Source organism: Podarcis tiliguerta (assembly GCF_965153285.1).
Source record: "Podarcis tiliguerta genome assembly, chromosome: 7".
Classification (NCBI taxonomy): domain Eukaryota; kingdom Metazoa; phylum Chordata; class Lepidosauria; order Squamata; family Lacertidae; genus Podarcis; species Podarcis tiliguerta.
In genome coordinates, this window is record NC_139540.1 from 1289743 (window position 1) to 1301429 (window position 11687).

The following is an 11687-nucleotide window of genomic DNA, read 5'->3' on the forward strand; positions in this document are numbered from 1 at the left end:
TGATATGGGGATGTATTAGATAAAATGTAAAGAAATATACAATAATAAGAGTACATTCATTTGTAAAAAAGGAATATACAAGGGGATTGACAGGAAGTCCATAGTGTTGGTATATATATGATTTTGGAATAGCTTTTTGTCTTTGTTTTTGTCTTTTTCTTTCTTTAGGTATATAAACTTTGTATATAAAGTTTGTATACATTTATACTTCGTATACATGTTGGAAATTAACGTTCTTATTAATATTGAAATTAACATTGTCATATTACGTTACAGAACTTTTTATAATATGACAATGTGTGCATATGTAACATAAGAATGCTAATAAATAAATAAAATGGGGGGGGGGGGGAGCTTATACCCAGAACAAACTTAGTTGGTCTCTGAGGTGCTACTGGGCAATTTTTTATTTATTTCAACTGCGTCAGACCAACATGGCTACCTACCTGTGGGAATTTAGAAACAGTTTTTGTGATGTCATAAGCAATTGCCAGCCAGAGCCTGCTTCATAGTCAGTGGCGTAGCGTGGGTTGTCAGCACCCGGGGCAAGGCAAGTAATTTGCGCCCCCTAACCCATGGATTTGCGCCCCCTAACCCGTGGATTGCGCCCCCTAACCCTAACCCCCAGATGTTGCGCCCGGTGCGGCCGCCCCCCCCTGCACCACCCACGCTACGCCACTGTTCATAGTTATATATACATCTGCTTGTGTGTGTGTTTAATTGCATTGAGTTTCAATTAATAAAAGCAGATTTTACAGCAGACAAATATAAACAAGCTCTTCTCTTCCTTTTTTGGCATCTGCGCAAACTCTCATCCACTTAAATTATTTCTTCATGGTGAGATGTCAGATTCAAGTTGAAAACGCAAATGGCAACACTGGCTCCTCTGGGGAAGAGGTGGGAGCTCTGCACCTCCCCCCCCCCCCCCCGGTTAGCGCCCTGTGGGGCAGAACCACTTGCGCTGCTCTAAGACCTCTGGACACATATAGTTCCCAGGTTTGATGTATCACTTACTGTGCTTTTTAAGCGGCAATGCAAAACATGCAGTTTACGCTCCAAAACAGTGCAAAACAAATGCAGAAATTGGGCACTGCTTGGAGCCAGTCGCACAATGTAGGATTTTGAGTGCAGTTAACAGTGGCATGAACTAGGGATTAGTATCATTTTGGGAGTGGGGTTTGTGGTGCGGAAGGATTTGAAATTATTGCAAAGGTTTGGCACCAGTTTGCAGTGAACCGGACGATGTTGGGTTTGGGGCAGATACCTATGGAATATCAATTGCTCAGTTTGTGGGAGGTGCAAAATACAGGTTTGGGGTACAAAATGACACAAAACAGGCACAAAACATTGGCGTCAGTTTGGAGGGGATCCAAAATTTCAGGGTTACATATTAATGAAGCTTATACAGACAGCTGATCTCTAACGTAAGACTTCTGACTTTGTGCAATAGATCTCCACCTCACCCAAGGTCAAGAACTCTGCCTGTTGAAGGATGTGGAGTCTCTCAGAGCAGCCCTAGAGGCATTTCCAGTATAAGGTAGTGATGGATCCAAGGCTGGTGTTTGTGATGCTGACACAGCTGCCCAGAGAACATGGAGGTGAGCCATGGCGTGGTGGAAGTTCAAAATAACTCATTCTGCTTCCACAAGGCTGACCACACAAAGTGTTCATTTTGGAGCTTGGCTGATGTGGTTGGGACCTGCTAGTATCAGTACTCAAGTTTGGCACCCATCTGACCTCTAAATGGGATAAATGGAATGAGGATGTCTTCTTCTAAAATCATCTCCTGCCAAGGAGGTGCCGTTATTTCCTCTTGGGAGAGAGTCAGAAACCACACAAGCCCTCTCAGAACCTGCTCAGATGAAGGATGTCAAAACCTGATCCCTAGATCCTGGTGTCACCACCTTTCTGATTGGCCAAGTTGAGCCACGTCAGGCAAGCGCTGTCCATTGGGAAGGGGATAAAAGCTGGAGGTGCAGGAGTCCTCTGGAAGCAGGGAAGTCTCGGTTCCAGTTTGGGGAGAAGAACCTGTGTCTCCTGTCCCACCAAGAGCAACAGACGCTTCTGCAGATCCCGAGAAAGAGAGGCAAGGTAAGTCGAGAAAACCCACTGGATGTGATTATTGAAGTCTAGAACTTCCTCCGCAAAAAAGAAGGTCCTGATCCTTATTGGGTAGATCTAAAGCTCTATTTTTATTTTTTAAAGTCTGTTAAGGATCTCTAGCGCTTTGGAGAATATTATGACTAACATGGCCCTTGATTCTGAATGCCCCTTCATCACTCTTGGCTGTCACCAAAACCCTGTGATGGTGCTAAGGGGGAGCCAACCCCCCCCCCAATGGCTCCAGTACAGGCTCCCTGCTCACTGACGTCTGTCCTTCTCCAGTGTGGTGCAGTGGTTAAGAGCGGTGGACTCGTAATCTGGGGAACCGGGTTCGCTTCCCCGCTCCTCCACCTGCAGCTGCTGGGTGACCTTGGGCTAGTCACACTTCTCTGAAGTCTCTCAGCCCCACTCACCTCACAGAGTGCTTGTTGTGGGGGAGGAAGGGAAAGGAGAATGTGAACCGCTTTGAGACTCCTTCGGGTAGTGATAAAGCGGGATATCAAATTCAAACTCTTCTTCTTCTTCTTCTTCCTTGCAGGATGCTTCCCATCTGGATTTGGCCGCTGGTCCTGGCGCTCCTGGCAGAATGTGCAGAGGCCCAGAGCTGCAAGCCTGACCTGCGAGGTGCTGGTAAGACCTGGGGAAAGGGAGACTGGTTTGTGGACAAAGCCAAATGGTGCCCCCTATCCCCATAGGGCACTCTTATTTCTGCCCAGACCAATGGCCTCTAAGCTGCTTTGTGACAATGAAATCCTGGGCATCATCTTACAAAGTGGGTGGTGATTTGGCATCATTTTCCCATGATCCATTGCAAAGCCTGATGGCGGAATGTCAGGGGTCTGCCATCGGAACGGGGGAGGGAGGCAGGGGCATACAGAGAGCCTCCAACACTTCTCAGAGGCATCCTCGTCTGGCAGTGGGGAAAGCCACACCGCCAGCGAAGCAGAGGGGTAAGGGGGCAGCCGGGTGAAGGGGTGTCCACGTTCTTATGTTGGGGGAAAAGCCAGAAGGGGCCACTCCCAGAATCTGCAAGTGATTGAGACGGACATGGACTTTGGGGTTATGCACTGTAAATAGTTTGCACCAAATAAGACCTGTAAAAGACAGGTCCTGCCTGGTTACTCACAAGCAACCATCACCCGCATCTGACAGGGAACCAAAGTTTTGACCTGACAAGCCAAGATGGGAGAACAATTCCACCCCCTGCTAATTCCACATCATGCCTTCAGATGTCTTCTAAAAGTCAGATAGTTGTCTATTTCCTTGACATCAGATGGAAGGGCGTTCCACAGGGTGGGCGCCACCACCAAGAAGGCCCTCTGCCTAGTTCCCTGTAACCTCACTTCTCACAGGGAGGGAACCGCCAGAAGGCCCTCGGAGCTGGACCTCAGTGTCCAGAATGATGGGGGTGGTGACACTCCTCCAGGTATACTGGACCGAGGCCATTTAGGGCTTTCAAGGTCAGCACCAACACTTTGAATGTTGCTTGGAAATGTAGGTCTTTCAGGACCGGTGTTATGTGGTCTCGGCAGCTGCTCCCAGTCACCAGTCTAGCTGCTGCATTCTGGATTAATTGCAGTTTCCTGGTCACCTTCAAAGGTAACCTAACGTAGAATGCATTGCAGTAGTCTAAGCAGGAGATAACCAGAGCATGCACCACTCTGGCAAGACAGTCTGCGGGCAGGAAGGGTCTCAGCCAGATGGAGCTGGTAGAAGAGGTGAGGTCCTTGCAGACTGGAGGCGAGCAAATGTTGTCCCCATCTTCAAAAAGGGGGGGACAGGAAGACCCAGGTAACTACCGACCAGTGAGCTTGACATCGATACCAGGAAAGGTCCTGTTGTTGTTGTCTAGTTGTTTAGTCGTGTCCGACTCTTCGTGACCCCATGGACCAGAGCACTCCAGGAAAGGTCCTAGAACAGATAATTCCATAGTCTGTCTGTGAGCACTTAGAAAAGAATGCTGTGATTACTAAGACCCAGCATGGGTTTTGCAAAAACAAGTTCTGCCAGACAACTACACAACTCTACAGTTCTGTAAATCTCATTTCTTTTTTTCCTGCAGTTACAAGCTCAGTAAACCCACGGAATGCTGTTCCTCTCGTCATGTTCTTCTTTCTCTTCCCCATCTTCTTTCTACCATGCTGTTTCTCCAGCTCGCAACCTGGCCAGAGGCCGCCCAGCCTGTCAATCCTCCATCTACTCACATCCAATTATTCCGTCAGCGAGCAAAGCCATAGACGGAAAATGTGACGGGGACTTCTTCCATGGCTCTTGCACCCACACCAGCGCTGAGAAAGAACCATGGTGGCATGTGGACCTGGGCGAGCAGTTTGCCATCTCCACTGTGGTGGTGAAGAACCGCGAGGACTGCTGCAGCGAGAGACTCCTGGGAGCCGAGATCCGCGTGGGAGACTCCGTGGCTGACCATGGCAAGTCCAACCCCCTGTAAGTACCAGTTGCCTCTTCGCTCCCCACCTGCTCTGCAGCAACTGCATCCCTCAAGATCACTTGTAGTTCCTCCCCCCATTCATAATTGAGGAGAAGGGAGAGTAGCAGAAAAGTGGATCCTGCACATCTTTGAAGAATCCTCTGGAAAAACGAGATTTCTGTTCTACTACTCTCAATGCATGCCTGGTCCTGGGAGAAAGCGGGGGGGGGGGGGGGGTCAGGAATGCTTTCCAAAACACTGAGTCTGTCAGCTGTCTCTCCCCAGTGCTTCTTCTTCCTGCTCTTCTCCTAATATTTCCCAGCTTCTCCCCTCTGCACTCTGCAGCCTCAGAACTATGACCTTCTGCAAACCACTGCTCTACATCTATACCATTCCTCCTCAGTCTAGTCCCTGACAGTTTGTTGCCGAATCGTGTTTCTTCTCTCCTGTATTAAAACTTTTCCACATTCTGGTCACCTCTTCTCTGGTCTCCAGCTTACTCTCCCAACTCCACTGGTCAGCTGCCCACTTTCCAGCACCAAGATGGCTCATAAGCTTCTGGCTGCTTTGGAAAGGCAGCCGACAGAAGCTCACTTCTCAGCTTTGAGCTGTAAGTCTGTTCCCATAAGAAATCGTGATCCCCACCATCTTGGGCGCCTGTTTGCTGGCCCTGGGGGTAACCCGTGAAACGTGGTCCAGGACCGGCCCAGAATCCGAAGGTTCTGCTGGGAGTCAGTCCGACAGGGCCAAGGCAGGACACGAGGCAGGAAACCAGGCAAGGACAGGTACAGGATCTCAGGCAGGATCTAGCATACAGCAATGTTGCTCCTGCAACCTGGGGCGAGGTCCGATAGCCTTTTATCTTTGTTGGGGTAGCGGCTGGTCCTGATCCCCCGGCGACTCACCTCCCTGTTTTGCCCAAAGGCGAGCACTCCTCCTGCGAGTACTCGGGTCTCTCCTTCTCTCAGACCTCAGTCTCTGCAGCTTGGGAGACGTCGGTGGGTTACTAGACACAGGGGCTGCCTCAGCCTCCCCTGACCCAACTGGTAGTTGAGCAGCTGTAAGTGATGGCCCAGCTGAAGGCAAAGAGGTCATCCCCGCATCTGGAGCCAGGGAAGGATCAGGCCCTGTACTCGGCCCAGCTGGTGCTTGTTGCAGGGGAACCTGTGCAGACTGGGACTCTTCAGGATCAGGCCCCACACTTGGTTCAGATGATGCCTGAGGCAGAGGATCCAGTGCAGACTGAGAATCCTCTGGTTCTGAGTCCGAGCCTGAGTCCCTTCAAAGGAGGATTAGACAAATTCTTGGAGGATAAGGCTATGCGTGGCTCCAGCCATGATGGGCATGTTCTCCCTTCATGGACAGAGGTGTATACTAGTTCCTGGGACTCCAGGGAGTGGGGAGAGCCCTGCTGCTGTGAAGTCCCACTTGTGACCTTCCATTGGGGCACCTGGTAGGCCACCATAAATGCAAGATGCTGGCCTGGGTGGCTTCAGGGTCTTCCAATGCAGCCATGGATGGTTTTGTGAGCCCAACGCCATGCAGAGGCGTCGGGAAAAAGATGTGGCTGACCTCCATTTTCTCTTTGCAGCTGTGGGAACATCACGGACACCAGACGTGGCTCCTTCAGTAGCCTCAACTGCCACTGGCTCAAGGGCCGCTATGTCAGCGTGAACCTCCCAGGAGATGCATCCACCTTGACGCTGTGTGAGGTGGAGGTCTATGGGACAAAGCTGGGTGATCAGTGTTAGGAATCACTGGGGGAGGGGACAGATTTAGTTGAACCCATGTTGACTCTCCAATAAATATCCATTGAACAGCCTTCTTTTGTCTCTCCAATTTGTTCAGCAGGCCCTCAAAGAGGGTGCACGGTTTTGCCCGTGCTAGAGAACAGGACCAGAGAGGAGACTGACCATGTGTGGGAACGGCAAGTCCCGTTTGCTAAGAATCTATCACAAAGGGAACTAGTCACACAACTAGAGATGCTGGTGACTTCTGCTCTAAGAGGAAGCAGATACAGATATTCCCTCAGTTCTCAGGGTTCCTCAGTGTCCAGGGCCAGAACTCCTTGAAGCGATTCCTGATGATAGTGCTGGGAGGGGAGGGGTTAACACCAGAAATTAGATATAATTAATGTTTTGTTTTTAATTTGACATTTCCTAAAGCTGTTACCATGAAGCTCAGTGGAAGTTTACAACCCGTCAGGAAGATGGGCCATTATTTAGGAAGTGCCAAGGTAGTCTGTAAGACAACCCTCAAGAACAACTTTGTGCTGCTGTTGTGGTGGTCAGGAAAACAAATGGAGTGGGTGGGTTTTTACATCAAAGATGTCTTAAATTCAAAACACCATGAAGAAGTGGGTCCTAGAAGCATGAAACACTTTTCTCCAGGGAACTAAGCGTTCTATAAAATCCAAGCTCAGAGCTGCAAACTGCTAGCCAGGTTGGGACCAAGTCGTGAGCCCCTTTTGAGGCCTTCATGCATTGCAAATGCCCACATGGCGTTAGGTGGTTGGATGGAGGGGTTCTTGAGGGGAAGCTCGTACTGGAGCCATGGGGTGGGGTGGTCTGGCTCCCCCATAGCAGCCTCAGAGGGCTTTGGAGACAGCCAGGTGTGCTGAAGAGGCATTCAGATCCATCAAGGTTGGCCAGGAGAACAGTCATCCTCCAGAATGCTGGGAACCCCTAAACAGTTCCTCAAAAAATCTTGTTTTGGTTAAATGCAGTTTTCAATATGCCCATTCAGGGTGTGTGGGGGGGGCATGATCCAGGCTTCAGGCATCACATCAACTCACCTTGGAATCAGCAGAACTACCCAACCTCTTAGTGAAACTGACACGGAGACCTCCCTGCTTCCAGCGAAGTCCTGCCCCATCTGGTTTTATCCCCTTTCAGCTCTCGTCTGGCTCTGAATAACCCAACCAATCAGAGAGACGTTGACACTGGGATTTTGACTGTCAAAACCAGGTGCTTACATCTTTCTTCAGAGTGGCCTTAGGTGGTTTCTGGCTCTCTGCCTAGAGGTGAAAGACTCACCTCCTTTTCAGCAGGTGATCTGCTTTGAATATAATAATATGTCCTCACTGCATTTATTTCATAAAGGGGACACGTGGATGATAACATGAGTATTGACTCTAGCAGGTCCCAATCTCTCACACCAAGCTCCAGAATGAACACTTTGCTTTCAGCCTTGTGGAGAGAAGGGAGGTACTTCTGTGCTGGAATGGTCTCCACAAACTCATGGAAATGTCTTTGCCTCCCTTACCTGAAATCAGGTCAGAAGTGAGACAGAGGGCATTTCTCTCTCTTCTGAACACAACAACCAATCTGGGTAGGCCAGTCTTGCCTTGAGGATCCTTGTGTCTACAGGCAGAAGTTATGTCCATGTAAAGGTAAAGGTAAAGGTACCCCTGCCTGTACGGGCCAGTCGTGTCTGACTCTAGGGTTGTGCGCTCATCTCACTTAAGAGGCCAAGAGCCAGCGCTGTCCGCAGACACTTCCGGGTCACGTGGCCAGCGTGACGAAGCTGCTCTGGCAAGCCAGCACCAGCACAGCACATGGAAACGCTGTTTACCTTCCCGCTGTAAAGCGGTACCTATTTATCTACTTGCACTTAGGGGTGCTTTCGAACTGCTAGGTTGGCAGGAGCTGGGACTGAAGACGGGAGCTCACCCCGCCGCGGGGATTCGAACCGCCGACCATACGATCGGCAAGTCCTAGGCACTGAGGTTTTACCCACAGCGCCACCCGCGTCCCACAGCGCCCAAGGCAAATACTTAGGAGGCGATAAAGATAGGGCACCCAACTTACCTGTCTGTCCCTGGAGACCATAGAGCAGGCACCCCGAAACTCGGCCCTCCAGCTGTTTTGGGACTACAACTCCCATCATCCCTAGCTAACAGAGGCAGTGGTCAGGGATGATGGGAATTGTAGTCCCAAAACAGCTGGAGGACCGAGTTTGGGGATGCCTGCCATAGATGCTTCCTTCTCACAGAATCATAGAACTGTAGAGTTGGAAGGGACCCTAAGAGTCATAATAATAATAATAATAATAATAATAACAATAATAATAATAATTTATTATTTATACTCCACCCATCTGACCGGGGGCCCCCAGCCACACTGGGCGGCCATCTAGTCCAACCCCCTGCAATGCAAGATTCTCAGGTAGATCATACATGACAGATAACCGTCTCTCTTAGAAACCTCTAAGGAAGGACAGCCCATCACATCATGAGGGAGTCTGTTCCACTGATGAACAGCTGTTACTGTCAGAAAGTTCTTCCTGGTGTTTAGCTGGAATCCTTTCTTGTAACTTGAAGAAGGATCGATGAAACCTTGAGAGGAAGTGATCGTGTCCTCTTGGTTTTCATTATACAAGAGACAGCTGAGTGTAGTCAGACATGAACTCTGGACTTAAAGAAGGCTCCAGGAACCACTGGGTGAGATCCCATGGTCAGGAATCCAGAAGTCCAAGATGGGTGGGAGCTTCTTCAAAGAGAAATATTGAAGGCACAATGCAGACATTTCCAACAAGAAAGGAATGGGAGGCATCAAAAGAAACCAGTTTGGCTGCATGAAGAGCTTACAGATGACCTGAGAATTAAGATGTATAAGAAACAGAAGAAATGAGAAATCGCAATAGTGGAGTATACACAAGTCACCAACAGTTGCAGGGTGAAGGTCAGGCTGGCTAAAGCTCAGAATGAGCTCAGATTTGCAAACCGGGGTTCCGACTTGAATAAAATATTACACTCCAGGTAATCAATCACATAACATGATACACGCACACCATTTGAACGGCAATTTCCATCAACTGGGGTGAGGGCTGGCCCCCTCAAATAATTTATTGAGGGCCTGGAGGGATCTTGGCCCCTAGGAGTTGGCTCCTATGCTTGCAAGAGAGGTTAAAAATAATATTTAAAAAGGTTCTTTGGTTATGTTTGAAGCAAGAAGAAGAACAAGCAAGTAGTAGGTCCTCTGAATATGAAACACGGAGAAATGCTATTGGGTGATAGAGAGAAGGTGGAATTTAAATGAATTCAGATCTCCAGGGCCTGATGAGCTGCATCCAAGGGTATTAAAGGAGCTTGCAGATGTAATTTCAGAGCCTTTGCCTATTATCTTTGAGAATTCTTGGAGAAGAGGTGAGATCCCTGCAAACTGGAGGCAGGCAAAGGTTGTCCTCATCTTCAGAAAGGGAGAAAAGGAAGACCCAGGTAACTACCGATTGGTGACCTTGACCTTGATACCAGGAAAGGTCCTAGAACAGATCATCACACAGTCGGTCTGTGAGCACTTAGAGAAGCCCTGGATCTCCTCTAGACCAGCCCTGCTGGTTTTAGCTCCCTCGTGATAGGCAGCTCTTGCCTGGCTCAGAAAAACCTAAGCTGGTCAGAAAGATGCTGAGACCAAGATTGAGGACATAAGTTTTCTCCTTTCTGTACTCAGTTTCTTTCTTGTTCCCAACACCCATGGGTCCAGTTACACAACCCACAACTCTGGTTATGGGTTGTGGGTACTCCAGCCTATCTGCAACTGCATGCCACAGGTGGAAATAAAAAGAGAATCCACTGCCATGTGCCAAATGATTTGAAAATAAGAAATTTATCATGCAAAGAAACACAGAAAAGGGTATTTGTTTTGGCCCGGTACCAACCATGCCCATAAGCTCCAAAGCAAATAGTCTGCTGGGGCCTTGTGGAAAGAGGGTGGATGTGCTTTTGTGTTGGAATCACCACCCTGAAAGCTTGAACCTGAGGCCATTTCACCGGAACCATCTGTCAGGTGTGTCGGCAAAGCCCCACAGTAGACAAATAGCGACATGAAATGCTTGAGGAAATGTTGCAGATATCGCAAAAATATTCCCCTTGGGATGATGATGATTGTTTTAATTAAGTGTATCCTGCTCCCACCCCCATCTAGACCCATTAATTAATTGTTTTCTGGACTTCATCCTTCCCTGAATGTACTCATAAGAACATGAGACAGATCATTGCTCCATCTAGCATACTATTCTCTTGACTGATAGCAGGTTTTCCAGAGCTCCAGGCAAAGGGGACCTTCCAAGCCCAAGCTGGAGGTGCTGAGCATTTTCAAAACACATCTTAAGAAGAATTGTTGCAGTATGAACTGGGTCGCTGCCTTTGAATAAATTCTGCAGCTGTATGAAATAAGAAACAAGATCATAGGAGAATAATGTTGTTGTTGAGTCGTTTAGTCGTGTCCGACTCTTCATGACCCCATGGACCAGAGCACGCCAGGCCCTCCTGTCTTCCACTGCCTCCCGCACTTTGGTCAAACTCATGCTGGTAGCTTCCAGAACACTGTCCCACCATCTCGTCCTCTGTCGTCCCCTTCTACTTGCGTCCTCCATCTTTCCCAACATCAGGGTCTTTTCCAGGGAGTCTTCTCTTCTCATGAGGTGGCCAAAGTCTTGGAGCCTCAGCTTCAGGATCTGTCCTTCCAGTGAGCACTCAGGGCTGATTTCTTTCAGAATGGAGAGGTTGGATCTTCTTGCAGTCCATGGGACTCTCAAGAGTCTCCTCCAGCACCAGAATTCAAAAGCATCCATTCTTTGGTGATCAGCCTTCTTTATGGTCCAGCTCTCACTTCCATATATCACTACTGGGAAAACCATAGCTTGAACTAGATGGGCCTTTGTTGGTAACAAAGGAGAATAATACTTTATTATAAAATGAACAGACATTGGCTTTGCTCTTGGGAACATCACCCGGCTGTGGGGCGTGGAAGCCACTCTCTGCAAGGCCCTTTCTACCTGGCCTAGGGGGCGGGGCCCACACTCACCAGCCCTACAAAAGAGGAGACCAGAGGGACATCGCTATGCCTGACAACAAACCCAAACTATTGGGTTCTTGTGTCCCATCTTTTTGTGCCTGCCAAACAGCCGTACCATGCTTATGATGATATTTTATTCTCTTGTTAATTGCGCTGATTTAAATGTGCATTTTATATTTGACTTCACTTAGCAATTTTTTTTAATGTTTAAGATTTTGTTTGTTTGTGTTAAATATGCATTCTGTAACTGACCTCCTTTGTAATGTTTTATTTCGAAATCTTTCAGATAATATTTTTGTTTCCTGTGAATGATGTTGCTTTGACTGTATGCCTGTAGGCTTTCTTCAGAAATGTTTGAT

The 11687-nt window shown here is 48.5% G+C and overlaps 1 protein-coding gene across 1 annotated transcript; it reads left to right on the top strand.

Moving 5' to 3' along the window:
• Positions 1–2001: 2001 nt before the first annotated feature.
• Positions 2002–6352, top strand: LOC310681382 (fucolectin-like). The gene is made up of 4 exons (XM_083449105.1): positions 2002–2091; positions 2642–2733; positions 4257–4548; positions 6123–6352. Exons 2-4 carry the CDS (start codon positions 2643–2645, stop codon positions 6280–6282), a joined length of 543 nt encoding a protein of 180 aa, XP_083305231.1. The 5' UTR covers positions 2002–2091; position 2642; the 3' UTR covers positions 6283–6352.
• The last annotated feature ends 5335 nt before the right edge of the window (positions 6353–11687 follow it).